This window comes from Dysidea avara, chromosome 12 (genome assembly GCF_963678975.1).
Source record: "Dysidea avara chromosome 12, odDysAvar1.4, whole genome shotgun sequence".
Classification (NCBI taxonomy): domain Eukaryota; kingdom Metazoa; phylum Porifera; class Demospongiae; order Dictyoceratida; family Dysideidae; genus Dysidea; species Dysidea avara.
Genome location: NC_089283.1, coordinates 8767351 through 8789745, shown reverse-complemented (window position 1 = coordinate 8789745; position 22395 = coordinate 8767351). Strand labels below are relative to the sequence as shown.

The 22395-nt window shown below is 39.5% G+C and overlaps 1 protein-coding gene across 1 annotated transcript in view; it reads right to left on the bottom strand.

Annotated features, from left to right (window-relative positions):
* The window catches only part of LOC136241094 (uncharacterized), a 40886-nt gene that overhangs the window by 5167 nt on the left and 13324 nt on the right, over positions 1-22395 (bottom strand). The window contains exons 5-6 of the mRNA XM_066032268.1: positions 21929-22030; positions 16887-16944 (exon numbers count right to left, since the gene is read on the bottom strand). Coding sequence (XP_065888340.1) covers positions 16887-16944; positions 21929-22030 — 160 coding nt within the window. The remainder of the gene's footprint in view (positions 1-16886; positions 16945-21928; positions 22031-22395) is intronic.

Genomic DNA, 22395 nt, shown 5'->3' with positions numbered 1-22395 from the left:
AGATGGAGTTATCATCTTAGAAAGGCTCTTCAATGGTGTAGAAGAATCAGACTTAAAGCCACGGAGTTATAACACGAAATCCAACTTGGTGTAGCAAGTGCGAGATCGAGATACTCTAATAGAGCAGTCATCCTAATAGAGCAGTCACCCTGAACAGAATTCAAGAGATCAGTTAGAAATAAGTAACCTGTGTAGAGATCAGCTACAAACAAATCACCCTGTAGAGAGTTCAGCTACAAACAATTCACCCTGTTCAGACATCAGTTAGAAGAAGTTTTCTTGTAGAGAGTTCAGTTACAAACAAATCACCCTGTTGAAAGATCAGCTAGAAGATGTCACCTTGTAGATAGTTCAGTTACAAAGAAACCACCATGTAGAGAATTCAGCTACAAACTAGTGACCCTGTAGAGACATCAGCTATAAGAAGTTACCTTGTAGAAAATTCAGCTACAAAGAAACTATTCTGTAAAGAGCTCAGCTGCAAACGAATCACCTATACAGAATTCAGCAACAAACAAATCACCCTGTAGAGAGATCAGCTAGAAGAAGTTACCTTGTAGAGAGTACAGCTACAGACAAATCACCCTGTAGAAAGATCAGCTAGAAGAAATCGCCTTGTAGAGAGTTCAGCTTCAAAGAAACAATCATGTGAGAGTTCAGGTACAAACAAATTGTCCTGTAGAGAGATCAGCTAGAAGAAGTTACCTTGTATAGAGTTCAGCTACAAAGAAACCATCATGTAGATAGTTCAGGTACAAACAAATCACCCTGTAGAAAGATCAGCTATAGAAGAAATCACCTTGTAGAGAGTTCAGCTACAAAAGAAACTATCATGTAGAGAGTTCAACTACAAACAAATCACCCTGTAGAAAGATCAGCTATAGAAGAAATCACCTTGTAGAGAGTTCAGCTACAAAGAAACCATCATGTAGAGAGTTCAGCTACAAACAAATCGGCCTGTAGAGAGATCAGCTAGAAGAAATTACCTTGTAGAGAGTTCAGCTACAAAGAAACCATCATGTAGAGAGTTCAGATGCAAACAAATCACCTGTAGAGAGTTAAGCTACACCAAATCTCCCTGTAGAGAGATCAGCTAGAAGAAGTCACCTTGCAGGGAGTTCAGTTACAAACAAATAAACCATGTAGAGAGTTCAGCTGCAAACAAATCACCTGTAGAGAGTTCAGCTAGAAACAAGTCACCCTGTAGAGAGATCAGCTAGAAACAAGTCACCTTTTCAGCTAGAAGAAGTCACATTGTAGAGAGTTCAGCTACAAAGAAACTACCATGTAGAGAGTTCAGCTGCAAACAAATCACCCTGTAGAGAGTTCAGCTAGAAGAAGTCACCTTTTAGAGAGTTCAGCTACAAAGCAACCACCATGTAAAGAGTTCAGCTACAAAAAAATCAATCACCCTGTAGAAAGATCAGCTAGAAGAAGTTACCTTGTAGAGAGTTCAGCTACAAAGAAACCACCATGTAGAGAGCTCAGCTGCAAACAAATCACCTGTAGAGAGTTCAGCTAGAAACAAGTCACCCAGTAGACAGATCAGCTAGAAGAAGTCACATTGTAGAGAGTTTAGCTACAAAGAAACTACCATGTAGAGAGTTCAGCTGCAAACAAATCACCCTGTAGAGAACTCAGCTACAAACAAATCGCCCTGTAGAAAGATTAGCTAGAAGAAGTTACCTTATAGGGAGTTCAGCTACGAACAGATCACCCTGTATAGAGTTCAGCTACAAACAAATCATCATGTAGAGAGTTCAGCTGCAAACAAATCATCCTGTAGAGAGTTCAGCTAGAAGAAATCACCTTTTAGAGAGTTCAGCTACAAAGCACCACCATGTAAAGAGTTCAGCTACAAAAAATCAATCACCCTGTAGAAAGATCAGCTAGAAGAAGTTACCTTGTAGAGAGTTCAGCTACAAAGAAACCACCATGTAGAGAGTTCAGCTGCAAACAAATCACCTGTAGAGAGTTCAGCTAGAAACAAGTCACCCTGTAGAGAGATCAGCTAGAAGAAGTCACATTGTAGAGAGTTCAGCTACAAAGAAACTACCATGTAGAGAGTTCAGCTGCAAACAAATCAACCTGTAGAGAACTCAGCTACAAACAAATCGCCCTGTAGAAAGATTAGCTAGAAGAAGTTACCTTATAGGGAGTTCAGCTACGAACAGATCACCCTATATAGAGTTCAGCTACAAACAAATCACCCTGTAGAGAGTTCAGCTACAAAGCAACCACCATGTACAGAGTTAAGCTGCAAAAAAAATCAATCACTCTGTAGAGAGTTCAGCTAGAAGAAGTCACCTTGTAGAGAGTTAAGCTGCAAATAAATCACCCTGTAGAGAAATCAGCTACAAACAAATCACCATGTAGAAAGATCAGCTAGAAGAAGTTGCCTTGTAGAGAGTTCAGCTACAAAGAAACCACCATGTAGAGAGTTCAGCTGCAAACAAATCACCTGTAGAGAGTTCAGCTAGAAACAAGTCACCCTGTAGAGAGATCAGCTAATAACAAGTCACCCTGTAGAGAGTTCAGCTAGAAGAAGTCACATTGTAGAGAGTTCAGCTACAAAGAAGCTACCACGTAGAGAGTTCAGCTGCAAACAAATCACCCTGTAGAGAACTCAGCTACAAACAAATCGCCCTGTAGAAAGATCAGCTAGAAGAAGTTACCTTGTAGGGATTTCAGCTACAAACAAATCACCCTGTAGAGAGTTCAGCTACAAAGAAATCATCATGTGGAGAGTTCAGCTGCAAACAAATCATCCTTTAGAGAGTTTAGCTAGAAGAAGTCACCTTTTAGAGAGTTCAGCTACAAAGCAACCACCATGTAAAGAGTTCAGCTACAAAAAAATCAATCACCCTGTAGAGAGTTCAGCTAGAAGAAGTCACACTGTAGAGAGTTCAGCTACAAAGAAACTACCACGTAGAGATTTCAGCTGCAAAAAAATCACCCTGTAGAAAGTTCAGCTATGAACAGATCACCCTGTAGAGAGATCAGCTAGAAACAAGTCACCCTGTAGAGAGTTCAGCTAGAAGAAATTACCTTGTAGAGAAATCAGCTACAAAGAAACCACCATTTAGAGAGTTCAGCTGCTAACAAATCACCCCGTAGACAGTTCAGCTATGAACAGATCACCCTGTTGAGAGTTCAGTTAGAAACAAGGAATCCTGTAGAGAGATCACCTAGAAGTATCGCCTGGTATAGAATTCAGCTACAAACAAATCACCTGTAGAGAGTTCAGCTACAAACAAATCACCCTGTAGAGAGATCAGCTAGAAGAAGTCACCTTGTAGAGAGTTCAGCTATAAAGAAACCACCATGTAGAGAATTCAGCTGCAAACAAACACCCTGTAGAGAACTCAGCTACAAACAAATCGCCCTGTAGAAAGATCAGCTAGAAGAAGTTACCTTGTAGGGATTTCAGCTACTAACAAATCACCCTGTAGAGAGTTCAGCTACAAAGAAACCATTCTGTAAAAAGCTCAGCTGCAAACAAATCACCTGTACAGAATTCAGCTACAAACAAATCACCCTGTAGAGAGATCAGCTAGAAGAAATTACCTTGTAGATAGTTCAGCTACAAACAAATCACCCTGTAGAAAGATTAGTTAGAAGAAGTTACCTTGGAGAAAGTTCAGCTACAAAGAAGCCATTTTGTAAAGAGCTCAGCTGCAAACAAATTACCTTTACAGAATTCAACTACGAACAAATCACCCTGTAGAGAGATCAGCTATAAGAAGATACCTTGTAGATAGTTCAGCTACAAACAAATCTCCCTGTAGAGAGATCAGCTAGAAGAAATTACCTTGTAGAGAGTTCAGCTACAAAGAAACCACCATGTAGAGAGTTCAGCTGCAAAGAAATCACCCTGTAGAAAATTCTGCCAGAAACAAATTGCCCTGTAGAAAGATCAGTTAGAAGAAGTTACTTTTTAGAGAGTTCAGCTACAAAGAAACCATTCTGTAAAGAGCTCAGCTGCAAACAAATCACCTATACAGAATTCAGCTACAAACACATCACCCTGTAGAGAGATCAGCTAGAAGAAGTTACCTTGTAGATCGTTCAGCTACAAACAATTCACCTTGTAGAGACAGCAATTAGAAGAAGTCACCTTGTAGAGTGTTCAGTTACAAAGAAATCACCATGGAGATTTCTGTAATCAATATATGTGACCGGATTTGCGAAAAGAGGTCTTCCACACACATCCAATTCCGTAAATGTTGGAGACCATAACTCAGTGTTCAAGTAACATATTAACCTGAAAATTTCACCATGTATTCAGCTATAGTGGTGCTCACCACTGTCCAAATTTCAAGGCAATAGCTCTTTCCAATCTGAAGTTATCAATTGTCAAAGTTGGCAAATTGGATGTGTATGAAAGACCCCTTTTCGCAAATCCGGTCACATATGTATTATATATATAATTTGTACATTTACTGATAAAATATTTAAAGTACATCTACTTCATCTTTTCTTCTTCCTGTAGTAAAGAAAAAAGTATAGGTTAAAAAAGTCCCAAAGCCGGCCATAGAAATACAAAAAGAAATGAAATCTAATCCAAAACAGCCAAGCTGTAAAAAAAGTGTGCGGCCCTCAGAAAGGCTATGGTGAAAAAAGATGTGAAATCCAAGGTGGCGGCCAAGAAATGGCTGTGATGGTAGGTTAATGGTAAAAATTTTAATAATGACAATTTAGGTAAATTTTGTGAAGCGGCACAAAAATTCACCTGAATTGTCGTTATTAAAATTTTTACCATTAACCTACCATCACAGCCATTTCTTGGCCGCCACCTTGGATTTCACATCTTTTTTCACCATAGCCTTTCTGAGGGCCGCACACTTTTTTTACAGCTTGGCTGTTTTGGATTAGATACGATAAACAGGAAAAGATTTATGAGCGATTATTCACGAAAAATAACACCAATATGTTGTCACGCCTACAGGGTAAACCGCGTATGAGAAGAAGCTGAAAATAGGTGGGTGAATAGGTTAACTATTGAACCTCAAACCTTTTGTGGTTTGAAAGAAATCGAGCTAAAAACCTGGAAGATACAACAAAAAAACCAACAGTGTGTAACAATTACGCAATCAAGATTAGCTAATAAAAAACTACTACTTGCTATGCCTACCAGATAAACCGCTTGGGGTAATGCTTTGAAAATCGCTGTATAGATGGAGTAATCATCTTAGAAAGGCTGTTCAATGGTGTAGAAGAATCAGACTTAAAGCCACGGAGTTATAACACGAAATCCAACTTGGTGCAGCAAGTGCGAGATCGAGATACTCTAATAGAGCAGTCATCCTAATAGAGCAGTCACCCTGAAGAGAATTCAAGAGATCAGCTAGAAACAAGAAACCTGTATTGAGATCAGCTACACACAAGTCACCCTGTATAGAGATCAGCTAGAAACAAGTCACCCTGTATAGAGATCAGCTAGAAGAAGTTACCTTGTAGGGAGTTCATGTAACTATGGAAAGAGATAGTTCAGCTAGAAGAAATCACCTTGTAGAATTCAGCTACAAAGAAACCACCACGTAGAGAGTTCAGCTACAAACAAATCGCCCTGTAGAGAGATCAATAGAAGAAGTTACCTTGCAGAGAGTTCAGCTACAAAGAAACCATCATGTAGAGAGTTCAGCTGCAAACAAATCACCTGTAGAGAGTTCAGCTACAAACAAATCTCCCTGTAGAGAGATCAGCTAGAAGAAGTTTCCTTGTAGAGAGTTCAGCTACAAACAAATCACCCTGTAGAAAGATCAGCTAGAAGAAATCACCTTGTAGAGAGTTGAGTTACAAAGAAACCACCATGTAGAGAGCTCAACTACAAACTAGTGACCTTGTAGAGACATCAGCTAGAAGAAGTTACCTTGTAGAGAGTTCAGCTATAAAGAAACCATTCTTTAAAGAGCTCAGCTGCAAACAAATCACCTGTACAGAATTCAGCTACAAACAAATCACCCTGTAGAAAGATCAGCTAGAAGAAGTTACTTGTAGAGAGTTCAGTTACAAGGAAACCACCATGTAGATAATTCAGCTACAAACTAGTGACCCTGTAGAGACATCAGCTAGAAGAAGTTACCTTGCAGAGAGTTCAGCTACAAAGAAACCATTCTGTAAAGAGCTCAGCTGCAAACAAATCACCTATACAGAATTCAGCTACAAACAAATCACCCTGTAGAGAGATCAGCTAGAAGAAGTTACTTTGTAGAGAGTTAAGTTCAGTTACAAAGAAACCACCATGTAGAGAGTTCAGCTACAAACTAGTGACCTTGTAGAGACATCAGTTAGAAAAGTTACCTTGTAGAGAGTTCAGCTACAAACAAATCTCCCCGTAGAGAGATCAGCTAGAAGAAGTTACCTTGTAGAGAGTTCAGCTACAAAGAAACCATTCTGTAAAGAGCTCAGCTGCAAACAAATCACCTATACAGAATTCAGCTACAAACAAATCACCCTATAGAGAGATCAGCTAGAAGAAGTTATCTTGTAGATAGTTCAGCTACAAACAAATCACCCTGTAGAGAGATCAGCTAGAAGAAGTTACTTTGTAGAGAATTAAGTTCAGTTACAAAGAAACCACCATGTAGAGAGTTCAGCTACAAACTAGTGACCTTGTAGAGACATCAGCTAGAAAAGTTACCTTGTAGAGAGTTCAGCTACAAACAAATCTCCCTGTAGAGAGATCAGCTAGAAGAAGTTACCTTGTAGAGAGTTCAGCTACAAACAAATCACCCTGTAGAAAGATCAGCTAGAAGAAGTCACCTTGTAGAAAGTTCAGTTACAAAGAAACCACCATGTAGAGAGTTCAGCTACAAACTAGTGACCTTGTAGAGACATCAGCTAGAAAGTTACCTTGTAGAGAGTTCAGCTACAAACAAATCTCCCTGTAGAGAGATCAGCTAGAAGAAGTTACCTTGTAGAGAGTTCAGCTACAAACAAATCACCCTGTAGAAAGATCAGCTAGAAGAAGTCACCTTGTAGAAAGTTCAGTTACAAAGAAACCACCATGTAGAGAGTTCAGCTACAAACTAGTGACCTTGTAGAGACATCAGCTAGAAAAGTTACCTTATAGAGAATTCAGCTACAAAGAAACCATTCTGTAAAGAGTTCAGCTGCAAACAAATCACCTGTGCAGAATTCAGCTACAAACATATCACCCTGTAGAGAGATCAGCTAGAAGAAATTACCTTGTAGATAGTTCAGCTACAAACAAATCACCCTGTAGAAAGATCAGTTAGAAGAAGTTACCTTGTAGAGAGTTCAGCTACAAACAAATCTCCCTGTAGAGAGATCAGCTAGAAGAAATTACCTTGTAGATAGTTCAGCTACAAACAAATCACCCTGTAGAAAGATCAGTTAGAAGAAGTTACCTTGTAGAGAGTTCAGCTACAAAGAAACCATTTTGTAAAGAGCTCAGATGCAATTGCAAACAAATCACCTGTACAGAATTCAGCTACAAACAAATCACCCTGTAGAGAGATCAGCTAGAAGAAATTACCTTGTAGATAGTTCAGTTACAAACAAATCTCCCTGTAGAGAGATCAGCTAGAAGAAATTACCTTGTAGAGAGTTCAGCTACAAAGAAACCACCATGTGCAGAGTTCAGCTGCAAAGAAATCACCCTGTAGAAAATTCAGCCACAAACAAATTGCCCTGTAGAAAGATCGGTTAGAAGAAGTTACCTTGTAGATCGTTCAGCTACAAACAATTCACCCAGTAGAGAGAGCATCTAGAAGAAGTCACCTTGTAGAGTGTTCAGTTTCAAAGAAACCACCATGGAGATTTCTGTAATCAATATATGTATTATATATATATAATTTGTACATTTACTGATAAAATATTTAAAGTACACCTACTCATCTTTTCTTCTTCCTGTGGTAAAGAAAAAAAGATATGTTAAAAAAGTCCCAAAGCCGGCCATAGGCCTGCTTTGGGGTATACAAATACAAAAAGAAATGAAATCTAATCCAAAACAGCCAAGCTGTAAAAAAAGTGTGCGGCCCTCAAAAAGGCTATGGTGAAAAAAGATGTGAAATCCAAGGTGGCGGCCAAGAAATGGTTGTGATGGTAGGTTAATGGTAAAAATTTTAATAACGGCAATTTAGGTGAATTTTTTGCCAAGACCAAGCGGCACAAAGATTCACCTGAATTGCTGTTATTAAAATTTTTACCATTAACCTACCATCACAGCCATTTCTTGGCCGCCACCTTGGATTTTACATCTTTTTTCACCATAGCCTTTTTGAGGGCCGCACACTTATGCACACTTTTTTTTACAGCTTGGCTGTTTTGGATTAGATATTGTTATCTGCACAAATATTTACGAAGAGGTATGAAAGCATGCAATCAAATTCACAAGAGGGTGTTTACTATAAATGATTACACAGCATAATTCATACACAAATACTGACTGTATTTGCTCCGTCTATGTTATGGTGTTGGAAGTAATAGTCCAAAAATTCTACCTAGGCTCAAATAAAAATAGACCACAGCCCCAAATAGTGAATAACATTAGAGTCATTTATAGATTTGAGGTTCGTTTTGTCTCGTTATAGGGAGTTTTTTAAAATAGTTGTTCCAATACTGAATAAAGACGGGGTTAGAATATATAGTATTGGAACACTATTTTTCTGTGTTATTATATACATTGCAATAGCAGCTTGCAATTAGCTATCTATACACTATTCTAAAGTTAACTAGTTCACATGAGTACACAAATTTGCTGTGATTCAGTATGTTGCAGCACAGTCTGGTAGCACAATCTGGGAAACAATGATTGTGAACACTTATCAAGCAAACTGTACTGGACTAAGCTAGCTGCACCAATAGTACTAAGCTACTTGCACTGGTATGGTAATTCAGTTTGCTCAGTGGCCATCGCTACTTGTCTGAGTCCCCTAGCCCGCAGCTCCATTACAATGAAGCATTCTTTAAATCAGAAACCAAGGTTTTGTCCTTAATGTACATGTGCTGATCTGTTTAGTCGAGTGATAAATTGTTTGGTGATAAATGTCAGGCTACTTTCTGGAGGAAAGAAGAGACATTTCAACTGTTAGTATAATTATGGAGTGAATGTCACTATAGAAAGCAGTTAGAGGGACAATGAAAAAAATCTGATGTACGTATATGGCAACATATAGCCTGTGAATTGGCAGAGCAGTTACACCAGATCCTTTGAGCTGTGTATAGGGATTTACTTCGGGGTGAATAAAGGATAAAAGAATGGAAGCAGGACAAGGCAGGTACCCAAGTGGAAAAATTGTGATGTCATTGATACTGAAATGGGTATATATCAAGCTAGCCACTCAGCATCCATGGCCAATGACATTGCTGGATCACCAAACTTCAAGGATAAATGACACTGTTGCAGATACTCTTGACCAGTCAGCCAGCATTGCCTAGTGATGATTTGATGCAATCTACTGGTGAATATGACAGTGAATCACTACCACTGAGTACATTATTCACTGTGGCATCATCTGACATCTGTGACCCCCGCAAGCAGTAACCAAAGAAGAAAGCTGCCAACAATACGTCAAGAAAGCATAAGAAATCTATAAGTATGATGTCACAGGTGCTCTACTTCATAAGCTTGTGTCAATATAAGAGACAGTGGAATGTTCCTTATCTGGACCTCAGGTGACTCCATTGTGCGGACAGCCCAAAGTATATAGATCATAAAAGGCATAAGGAAGTAGCTTAAAGTTTGCTATATGACAATCAGACTTAAATACCGTGCATGGTATTTTTAAATTTATCAAAAACAAATAGAAATACTAGTAATTAATTCAAATACAAATGTAGATACTTTGTCAGGATAATATTTGAATACACATACAAATACTTTCCAAGATATTTAAATACAATTTTAAATACTTTGTTGTTATTAGGTTTTCTAAGTGACTTAACTGTCTATCTACACTGTACTCATGTTATCATCTAATCTATATGCATAAAATCATTATTTTGTAAGTTTTATTCAAAAAAATTGATGTAACTTTTGTAAATCCTGAAAATTAATAATAATTGGCTGTTAAGGTTCCATCTGCATCTCTTGGTACACCATAATTCTCTAACACTATAAGAAGAGTCTTCTTCTTTGGATAGCTGGTAAAACTTTAGCAAAATGAACGGAGAAGAGATTCCACTTGCTTATGTACTAGTCAACTTCAAAGGGGAGGGAAATGCTTTTGAATCTACATAACATGCAAAAGTCCCCTGCCCATCCCCCATAAGGGAGCTAAGTGTGAGCCCAACGTGCTTGCTCATATGCCACCCAACCGCCCTTGAGCTCATAATGCAGGCATGCCGGGCTCCTTGCACCTGACCCTAAAGGAGGGAAGGGGATACAGTGGTGGATCTAGGAATTTTCAGAGGGGGTTTCAGGTTCAGGAAGTTTTCAATAACTGTGATCCCAGACTGAGAAGTGTGAATGTTAACTCAGTCTCTTGATAGCATAGCTACATAAATCTATAAACTAGCTAGCAATGAATCAAAAATCACTCCACTATATACATCTTACTAATTCAGGCCTAGTAAGTTTTGAAACAAAACAGCGCTTCAGTAATCATTAAAATGATAATTAATCTTAGAGGTGCTTAACACGACTATAGGCCGTAAGAGCATTTTCAGGCTTTCAAAGGCAAAACATATGAGGTTTGTCCATTTGGCCAGTAGGAAAAAAGTCCCAATATAATACACTATAATATATGTGACCCTATTTTGGAAAACCATACATTTGGGCACATTGGCCAATTTTCTTTTTTATAGCTACAATGAAGCAGTAAGTGGTTATCTATCTTGTGTGAAAAGTTTGTGATGATATAATGAAGTATTCCAAAGATATGGCTAATTTACTGTCTAATCATAACAAACTAACTTTTCATTATCAGTTTATAGTATTGCATAGTGATTAGGTGTGACAAATTGATGACAAATTACTTTGTTGACAAAGATCTCCATTTTTACAATCTAAAATGGATGAAAAGAGATCCCTGAGAGTTTAATCATGTGTTCTTTGTGCTTTTCCTCAAGTAAATCACTTGTAGTATTGTCTAAAGACAAGAAAATGTTTGGTTTGGGAATGAACAAATCACCCAATTTGTAAGTTAATTGCTGTCCCACGCATTGTGAAACTACTACATGGTCTGATATAATTGAGTATATCTCCTAGAATGAAGAAGGCTCATGTTACACCTATACTTTAAAAAGGCAGTAGATTACAACCATCCAATTACAGACCAATATGTCTTACATCACAAGTGTAGGAAATAGTTGACAATAGACATATGGGACAGTAGTATGTAATTAATTAGACTATATGATTTAGGCCAATAATGTATGAATGTTGTAGTACATTATTCTAGGGTATCGCGTGATGTTAATTATCAACCGAGTTATCACATGGCGCTGCGAGTAGCCAAGAAACCTGTCGAAGGGACAGCTACATAAGCCAGATCCTGTTTGTAACCACAGTCTTGATTCCCTGGTGCCGGTTAGAGGCACCCGTGCAGGTACCTGTGTAGTATGAAGTTACATCTGTTTCTGCCATTGTTTTTCTCCTAGGTGTAGGAGGACCCGATGTCGACGCCACCTTTAGAAGCTGCCCCAGGGCCCTCCTACACATTCAGATTGAATGATCTACCCAAGCTAGATCTGCAAATAGACAGAGGGACTGACTTCACCGCATGGCGACTACAATGGAGATCCTACTGCAGCCTATCCGGACTGGCTCAACAGGAGGCATCAAAGCAGGTAGAAGCATTAAGTTTGTGTTTTTCACGAGAAACTTTGTCAATAGTTCAGAACTTAGGCCTTACAACCGAGCAAAGGAATGACGTAACGACCATTATTGAGGCGCTTCAGCGCTACGTCGATGGTCACTTAAATGAAACCGTCGAGCGCCACAATTTCCGTTGAAGGGTGCAACAACCTGGAGAATCATTTGATGACTTTCTTATTGCACTACGTGAACTGGCGAAGACATGCAAATTTTGTTCTGATGCCTGTACGGAAAAGAACATTCATGACCAAGTCATCGAAGGTGCCAGTGATGGCGATACGATAGAGGATTTATTGCAAGAGAACAACCTCACCCTAGCCAAAACAATAAGTATGGGCCGTAGTCGTGAGGCTGCAAAGAAACATCGTTCAGACATACACGTGCCAGACCTGGGGATGGTGGCAGCATTACACCAATGTAGCCAACAACCAACACAGATGTGCTCAGGATGTGGATCTAATATGCACAAAGGTGGACGCCAACAGTGCCCTGCCTACAACCAAGTGTGCATGTCCTGCCATAAGGTTGGCCACTTCGCCAAAGTGTGTCAGAGCAGGGGTGTTCGACAGCACCCTGGAAAAACTTTACAGCCGCCACGACCACAGGAATTACCATCTCACCAGTACCGTGGCACCACACGGGAGCTGGCTGTTCCTCAACTCCAACCGGGTGCAAATGCCATCCGAGTGCAGTCTCAGCATCACAGCCAGGCTAACCACTTGCAGCTTTACAAAGTGGATGACACTGCCACAGAGCCAGCGCCAACCATTACTGTCCGTGTTTCATCACCTGCTGGTTCCCACTACATTGACGTACTCCCAGATTCAGGAGCAGACATTTCAGCTGCAGGGCAGGAGATGCTTCAAACACTAGGCCATCACATCAACAACATACTTCCATCACACATCAGTCCAAGAACGGTGAACGGTTCCAGCATGGTACCACTAGGTAAGATACCAATTACTATCCAGCATGGTACCACTAGGTAAGATACCAATTACTATCCAGCTGGGTGCATTGAAGTACACAGATGAATTACACATATATCCTGGAGTAACAGGTGCACTGATTTCATGGAAAGCTGCCAAAGGCTTAGGAATACTTCTGCCATACTACCCACAACCAGCAGTCCAGCTACTGCAAGGAGATCCTCAGAAAGTGACACCTGCATGTACGCTGATCCAGCAAACTGAGAACCAGTCAGTAGCCCAAACCCTAGTGGCTCAATATCCAGCAGTGTTCGATGGCCAGATCTGTGTGATGGAGGGAGAGAAGTTCCATATTACCCTGATGGAAGATCCTGTGCCATTTTGCGTAAAGACACCAAGGTCAATCCCATTTGCCTACAGGGACAAGTTACAAGCAGAGCTTGATCTATTGCAAGAACAGGGCATCATTGCCCCAGTCACTGAAGTGACAGAGTGGTGCTTCCCTATAGTAGTAACCCCTAAGAAAGGGTCAGATAGGATCCGAATGTGCGTTGACCTTTCCCGTCTTAACCGATATGTCAAACGAGAGCGATACCAGTCTCCAACTCCTGCAGAGGCAGTAGCAGACATCTCTGCCAGTGAAGCAAAGTACTTTACGGTGATTGATGCAGCTAAGGGGTACCACCAATGTCCACTTGATGAGGAGAGCCAGTTGTACACCACCTTCATTACTCCATTTGGGAGGTATAAGTACTTAAGAGCGCCGTATGGGCTATCATCCATAGCAGAACATTACAACCGTCGCATGGCAGAGGCGTTTGAAGGCCTATCAGCATTTCGCAGAGTGGTGGATGATGTGGTAATATTTGATAAGGACAAGGAAAGTCATATCACACATGTCAAACAGTTTCTGCAACGTTGCCAAGACCGCCAAATATCGCTCAACCATGATAAATGCACATTCTGCCAGACAACAATCACTTTTGCAGGCTTCAACTTGTCCACTGAGGGTTACTGCATTGACTCATCAATCACTGATGCCATAACTTCCTTTCCTGTTCCCTCCAGCCGCTCTGACCTTCGCTCTTTCTTTGGCCTTGTTAATCAACTTTCATCTAGTACAGACACAATTTCTAAACTGCTAGTACCATTGCGCCCTCTATTAAGCACAAATAACGACTTTTTATGGTCTGCTGAACATGAGCAAGCATTTACTAAGGCGAAAGAGCACCTTACAGAAGTCCCCACATTAGCATACTTCAGTCTAGACAAACCAACAAGACTATGCACAGATGCTAGTAGACATGGGGTAGGCTTCATCTTACAACAGCAGCAGGTAGGTACAGAGCAATGGTCCATGGTACAGGCAGGCTCTTGTTTTCTCACACCAGCAGAGTCCAGATATGCTGTCATAGAACTAGAGCTGTTGGCTGTTGCATGGGCAGTCATGAAGTGTAACATGTTTTTATGTGGCCTGCAGAATTTCCAAGTCTTCACAGATCATAGCCCATTGGTGGCCAATTCTTAACAACCACCGACTAGACGAAATTGATAACCCTAGATTGCAACGCCTGAGGGCCAAACTGATGGCTTATAATTTCACAGCAGTTTGGTGCAAGGGTAGTACGAATGCAGCACCTGATGCACTGTCACGCTACCTGATCAAGGAACCAACACAAGATGATGCAATCGCAGAATGTGAGGAGGACCATACCCCAACTGTTTCTATTTCCGAGATGAGAGTCCGACAGTCAGGCAGTACAGAAGAGAGTGTACGGCTCCAAGACCTGCGACAGCAGGCAAGGCAGGATGAAGAATACCAGCAGTTGAAAGGCATCATCATGCAGGGATTTCCAAACCATAGAGGAGACTTGCCAGAGTCTTGTAAACGTTACTGGCAGCTGCGGCATCACCTCACTGTTGATGATGACTTAATTGTATATGGTTGTCGCCTGCTGATCCCTTCCCAGATGCGTCGGGGAACCCTCAACCAACTGCATGAATCACACCAAGGTGTGGTGCGCACCAAGCAACACGCACGGCTCACAGTTTACTGGCCAGGCCTGGATAATGACATAGACAACATAGTCTCACAATGTACACAATGTCAAGTTCATAGGCCATCAAACACCAGAGAGTCAATGATTGCAAAGCCACTTCCACCCCGTCCTTTCAAAGAATTAGCAGCTGATTTTTGTTATCACGGGGGGCAATGTTACCTTGTTATTGTGGACTGCTACACAGATTGGCCCACTGTAGTTCCCATGGGTAAATCGGCAAACGCCACTAACTTGATCACTGTACTCAGAGAGTTATTTGCACGCACAGCAGTCCCAGATACATTTTGGTCAGATGGAGGACCACAATTCTCTTCCAATCAGTTTCGTCAATTTACTACGCAATGGAAGTTCCAACACCAGATGTCATCCCCACACTACCCACAAAGTAATGGCAAAGCAGAAGCCACTGTTAAATCCATGAAGAAAATCATCCGTGCAGCTTGGAACGGTAGATATTTAGATGGTGACAAGCTTTGCAGAGCTTTGCTACAGTATCGAAACACACCTTCTGTGAAAGACGGGCTGTCACCTGCACACAAGTTGTTCGGACGCCCGATACAGGATACTCTACCTGCCCACACCAGTTCATTTACTCCGATAACACAATTACAACAAGATCAGGCTAGAGCCAAGGCAGGAAAAGTCCGGCAACGGGCCACAAATTATTACAACCGCAATACTTGCCCACTACCAGACATACGGTTACAGTCCCAAGTAGCTCTGCAAAATCCTAGAACAAAATTATGGGACGTATACGGAGAAGTCATTGCAATTGGACCATATCGCCAATACACGATTAAGTCATCATCAGGAAAGACCCTCATCAGAAATCGAAGATTCATCCGACGCAGAGTACCATTGTCATCACTACCACAACCAGCACCAGTCGTTCAATCACAAGAACAACAATCCTTGCCAATGGACTTGTCATTGCCACGACGTTCTAGCAGAGTCAGGAGGAGGCCACAGAGACTTATTGAAGACCCCACCTGGCAGGGCCCCTATTAAGTTTTTTCACATCTCGTGAAAAGCTTGGTGGGGAGGTGTAGGAAATAGTTGACAATAGACATATGGGACAGTAGTATGTAGTTAATTAGACTATATGATTTAGGCCAATAATGTATGAATGTTGTAGTACATTATTCTAGGGTATCGCGTGATGTTAATTATCAACCGAGTTATCAGTTAAGCTTATTGAATCAATAATAAGGGAACAACTGTGGGACTTCTTGACCTACACAGGGTACTCAACCCAAACCAGCACGGCTTTGTGAAACACAAATCATGCTTTACCAACTTACTAGAATGTCACAGCAATGGTCTGCTGCTCTTGATTCTGGGTTTGGTGTTGACGTTATCTATTTAGACTACTCCAAACCCTTTGACTCCATCCCACATTTATGACTTATAAGTAAGCTACAATCCTATGGTATCAATGGCAACCTTCTCACATGGATAAAGAACTTTTTGATTGGTAGACAACAACGTGTGGTTCTTAATGGTAGCAGTTCTAGATGGGTGAATGTTACAAGTGGAGTACCACAAGGGTCAGTGCTCGGCCCACTTTTATTTATCCTGTATGTTAATGACATAACTGATGGACTCCAAAGTACACTAGAGATGTTTGCTGATGACTCTAAACTTTACAGAATTATCCAAACGCCTGAAGATGTCAAAACTTTACAGGAAGACCTTAATTTTATCTCGAACTGGTCAAGACTTTGGTTACTGAAGTCTTGACCAGTTATTATAGACATACAGAGCAATGATAGCAGCTACAGTGGGAACTCACAAGTGTACAACAGCCATGTGGGGTAGGTATAGCAATCATGGCAAAACAATAGCTACAGCAACATGCAGCAGCAGCAGCAGTAGTGGGAGCCCACATGTGTACAACAGTTATGTGGGATAGGTAACAAGGCAATCATAGCAGCAGCAGCAGCACACAGGCTTACCTTCTTACCTGTACCCCCAATACTAATAATAATAATAATAATAATAGGTCCTTATAGATTTAATAACAAGGCGTTGTAAACTCAATACAGTAATCCAACAAATAATACCACATCAATTAACTACCTTCATTACAGGTATAATGAGCAGTGACATTACCTTGTTGTTTAGATTCCTCCCCCTTCTTCAATAGTGTTTTCATCTCTGCCTGGAGGTTCTGTATGATGATAAACAATTTATTAATGCATTATAACACACAGCAGTAGAAACATTTACTAATAAGATGTTCTCTTGCCAACACAGCCTGAGAGTTGGTCTTTTGTTCAATAATAATTGGATACTGTACTAAGCATTTGTAAGAAACAAAAAGTTAATGTAATGTTATCCTGCTCATTGTTTGGAGAACAAACTGTGCAGTCATTATCAAACAGTACAGTAGTACTGTTCCCCGTAAAGTGACGTGCTCTACTAAAAATGCCACATCTAAAACCATCATAGAAGCATCATACAGGACAAAATCACATTACTACAAAAAGCAATGTGCTGTAAAATTGACATGATACCTTATTAAATATTCCCATTCCCACTTTCGGTTCCCATCCCATCCCATTTCAGTTTACTTGAATTCTACTTACTCTAATGTGCATACTGCCATTCAATTGTAGTGTAATAGAAAATTTGGATACAGTCATTAACATCCCATATACTCACTGATTTACCATGGTCACAAAATAAAATATGTAGCACTGAAAATGGTGATGAGATTGGGAATGAGAAACTATGTAATAAAGTTTTATGTGGTCTAACTATACAAGATATTCTGTTTGCTACAGTATGTACATACATGCTGACAAGCTGGTTAGTAATACGGCTTAGTAACTATAGTAAATATTATACCCAGGTAATGAGATGCATGGCCTTCATGATAAAGTTTGGCAAAAATATTAGAATATGTTGCTAGTTCAAGTGGTATGGAGAAATGTAGTAGTAAAATGTTTATAAATGATCATTTGTGCTCCTATATTAAAGCTGTGACCTGGACCAAGTATATAACTGATTGATTATAACTGATTATTGACTTATTGCTTTTCTATACTCTTCTGTATATTCACAGTCTTTTCATCAAATTAGTTAGACCTGCTGTTTGACATAAAAATAAAGGTAAAAAGTAGCTTTGTAATGTATTATTCCTATCAAAATAAATAGCCTCCTTTAATGTATCCTTACTGAGGTTCTAATAGCTCTTGCATGACAACAATAACAAGCGAAATCACATGCACAAGAATTCAACCAATCAAATCGATTCATTTTTGAACTTCAAACTGCAATTACCACACGTGACTATTTGTTGAACCACAAGAACCTCGATATGATCAAACCTGTAAGTAATTTTGCGGTCATGTGATCCAACCAATTGATAGGTTCTTGTATGCATAGCCTGATTATCAAATACCCTCAGCAATAACCAATTGATAAAATGATTATTGCATAACTGATTCACAGCTTTATCATTAATTTTAAAAATGAAGTAAGGATTTAGTGATAAACAGCAGTGAAACAAGAGATGGTAGTGGTTATGAGGGAAAATGTGGGAAAGTCCCTACTTTGGCATTGAAAAAGTAGTCAGTCACATTGCTATATACAATGTCAAGTAGGGACTTCCTCTAACATTCCAATTTAGGGATTGCACTGCTACAATGCCAAGTAGGTATTTTCTCTCATAGTTACAATCACCTCTTCTTTCACTACTTTTTATCACTGGAACCCTACTTCATTTCTTACACTATAATAGTAATGAACTGTTTCTTGGTTGGTTATTCACAATTTGTAGAAATAAGTTCACGATACTCTAATAGAGAAGTCACTTACTACAGCAGTCAAGAAACACTGATGTACTTTAATGAAACAGTCATTTCTAGAGCATGATCCTGATTTTGAAGGCATATATAACTCTGAGTATAATAGACCAGGGCCTATTTGCAAGACCTGTACATAATTTTAACACATAAAAATCATAGGTTCTTGTACATATATTGCATGTTTTCAGCAGTAACAATATATATAAACTGAAAAGCTGTTTGTCTGTCCATTTGCTTCGTGGTGCTGCTAACTCAACAGTCAAAGCATGTACTTTAACAAAAATAAAGCTCTTATCATCTGGCAACTCCAAGTTTGTTGTTACAAATCGCAATATGCTTCCGTTTGTTTTCTACAAACTGTTGAAAATGTTGGTGTGGAGGAAAACTGAGCTACATTCCTGTCAAAAGCCACGAACAAATATCCCAAGCATTAGTGCATAGAACTATTAACCCGAAGGTCCAGGGTTCAATTCCTACCTATGACAACTTTTTCTCATGTGTCAGCTATTGACGGTGCTTACTCATGTATATGTATCGACACAATTCACATGTGAAATAAAACACTCATGATCTGGCTACATCACAAATTTTACTACAAGCTCCTACAAGCTTTCCTCCATCCACTACAGCACATTGAAGGCTATGAAGTAGAGAAAACTTCAGCAGCATTCCATAGCAAACCACAGGACAAACAGCTCAGCTGGTATAGCAGTTATTGGCAGTGTAGACTGCGGGTTAGAATCCAGACATAGGCATAATTTATTTTATTAACTTTTATTTTTCGTTTTGTCTACCTTTTTGGTGCATATACTTTTTCTAGGAATAAGGTTCATTATCACTATCCATGTACACTTTAGAACATGACTTTTAATGTTTCATTCCCAATACAATGATTTGTCATTGTGGTTAGTGTGGAATGTGAATGGTCCTGCACAAAGGGTGGGTACCCAGGGGCGTAGGGAGGGGGGGTTCCGGGGGATTCAGGAACCCCCCTGTAAAATTTTGACTTCTGCAAGCAGGATCCTAACACACCATTTAGTGTGGCAGGACAAAATAAGTGAGTAATATAGTGTAATAGCAATTGATAAAGCTTGCATTCATCTCTCAAGGAAGGATTTACAGAGGTAACATGAGCCTTAGGCCTCTTAAAAACTTGTTAAAAAGATCGATATACTCTAATAAAGCAGTCAGGTATATACTCTAATAGAGCAGTCAGGTTTATATTCTAATAGAGCAGTCAGGTATACTCTAATAGAACATGCATGTATAAATATATCCATGTCCATATGAAGTTTTTCAGACATTCTAACATTAAATGCAAAACTTAGCATGACCTTATACTGCTATAGCTTTGGTGTGCAGTGTTTAAAGATATAGAGCTCTAGTAATTTATCACTTGTGTTATGCAAAATGAATTCATGCTATGCATATTTGTATAGTTATATTGCTTTGATTGTACATTTGTATCAGTGGATTCATGGCTCTTATACCACAGTGAGATAACTATCACTTACAGATTACTATGTGTCTCTATGTGTTATGCTGTCTGTTTCCACTAGGTGGCTTTATCTAGTACTACTTATATGGATCACAATTAATGTACTTTTTGCATACAATATAGCAATTTGCTGAGTTTTGATTCATTAAAATATTGAAAGTCTCTCAGCGGCTGGGGGCTGTGCCCCCAGACCCCTGCTTCTGGTAACTCAATGCTGGTGCTGGAACCCCCCTTCAAACAATCCTGGCTACGCCCCTGGTACCAATGCTAGTATGAATTGTGTTCATTCTTTCTTCTTTGCGGCACACCTCATTGCACATTTTAATTCAATTTGTTCCTATTATACTGGCATAATGCTTGATTCTTTGGATTACCCATTATGCTTTAAACCAGTGGCAGAGGAAGTAGTTGAAGTGAGGGGGGTTGACCAGAGTATAGAATCTCTGGTAGCAGGGGGTCAGAAGCTGTAGCAATTTTAGCTTTCATGATGTCTCACATTTCACCAGAATTTATTTATAGGCACAATTTGAAGCATTGCAACTAAAATACCAACTTTTTAGTTGAAAGAATTTAAAACAGACTTTTTGCAGTTAATAATAACCTAATTTTGGCAAAGGTTTAGCTCTTGATCACAGGGTTAACGCACAGCATTTAAAAGCAGTGCAAAACAGCCTTCAGACACTTGGAAATACTTGGTACAGTGGTAAGACGTTATAGCGGTTCAATTCCCACTGCAGTATTTCTTGCTTGCTTGTTTTTAGAGTACTTTTAGGAGCACATTTTTATGAAGCACTTTGACTGCTCTATTAGGGTATTTGAGCATTCTATTAGAGTATATCGACGTTTTTCAGTACCACTCCAAGGAAAATTTAGGCAAGATACCATTCTGAGGGAGGAGCTAAGTTCAGTCCCTTATGAGTAGGGCTTCAGTCCCCTAGCTAGCCCCCCTCTTCCACTTTCCACCACCTATGTTTTAAATTATGCTGCATAATTGGCTGGGGTCTCCTTGCAAACACCCTCTGATGTTAAGATACATAAACTAAACTTCAACCATGTTAGCCTAACATTCTATGTGTTGTGTCAAGATTGCATGCACTGCAAAGAATAAAAAAGGATCCTGATCACTTGGTCAAGTTTGGAGAATTGATAGATCAGAAGCATGTAATTAGCTTTGTGCAATCTTATTGTAGAGTCCAAACATGGAAAGAGATTAACTGAACTACACAACACCAACTATCCTAAAAGTGCCTGGTAGTTAAGCTATTATATGTTCACAAGCATACCACTCCCGTCTTTACATCACTCATTCATTTACCAAATTACCATATTTAGCAATATCTGTCCTTTTTGTGCAAGCCCAACCGTACAAGTATTGAACTTGTACATATACATGGCAGAAAAGTGATACTAATGGGCTCCTATACTACTTGATATCACTTATACTGCCTCCTTACCAAGAGAATGAATGTACCGTAAGCAAACTGTGACTGCTCTATTAGAGTACTTTAAATCTTTTATTAAAACATCTTGACATTTTGTCTTTCCATCCTGATTTAGTGGCAGAATGTAACTACTTTCAAAGTTAGTAACTAGCTAGAGTAGACCAAGCAAGTTACAATCTGAGTCATGTGAGCTATCGATGTCAATTGTTTAATATATAAAATAAAAATCCACCCTTCCACAGTGTTATTTTGAATATTAGTGGATGAGAAACTAATAAATATGTTTGTGTGGCCTTACAGTAAATATAATTTCATACAGGGTATGTTTGACTACATAAAATGTTAATTTATTAACAGAACATCAAAATAACACCCATACAATTTATGCTCAATATTAAATACCTGAGGACACTGTGAGGGGTCCACCCCCACCTCCTTTATCATGTAGTAGACAATATTGCTCCTCCCCTGCTTCACAGCCACTACTAGCGGAGTCTCTCCATGCTATATTGATACAATTAGTTTACATGTAGATATACACTTGGGTGGGTTATAGCCACTACTATTAATAGACATTCATTAATAATGTTCTATAATATAAGATTTCAACTGAGTCGAATATTTCTCCATAGTTCAAATTGTATACAATCATTGGACTGGACTAGTGAGTATGGGTACATTTAATTCAAATCGAATACAAATCTGCTCAATACACTTTAAATAAAGTTTTTAATTCAAATTCATGTGGACATGCCTCTGAATTGTACTTAACTCTAAAAGTGAATAGACAATGCAGCTGGGTTAAGTTGGCTCCCCACATATTCTTCATTCAGTGTAACTATGCACAGTAGTTTTTATCAGCAGTGCAA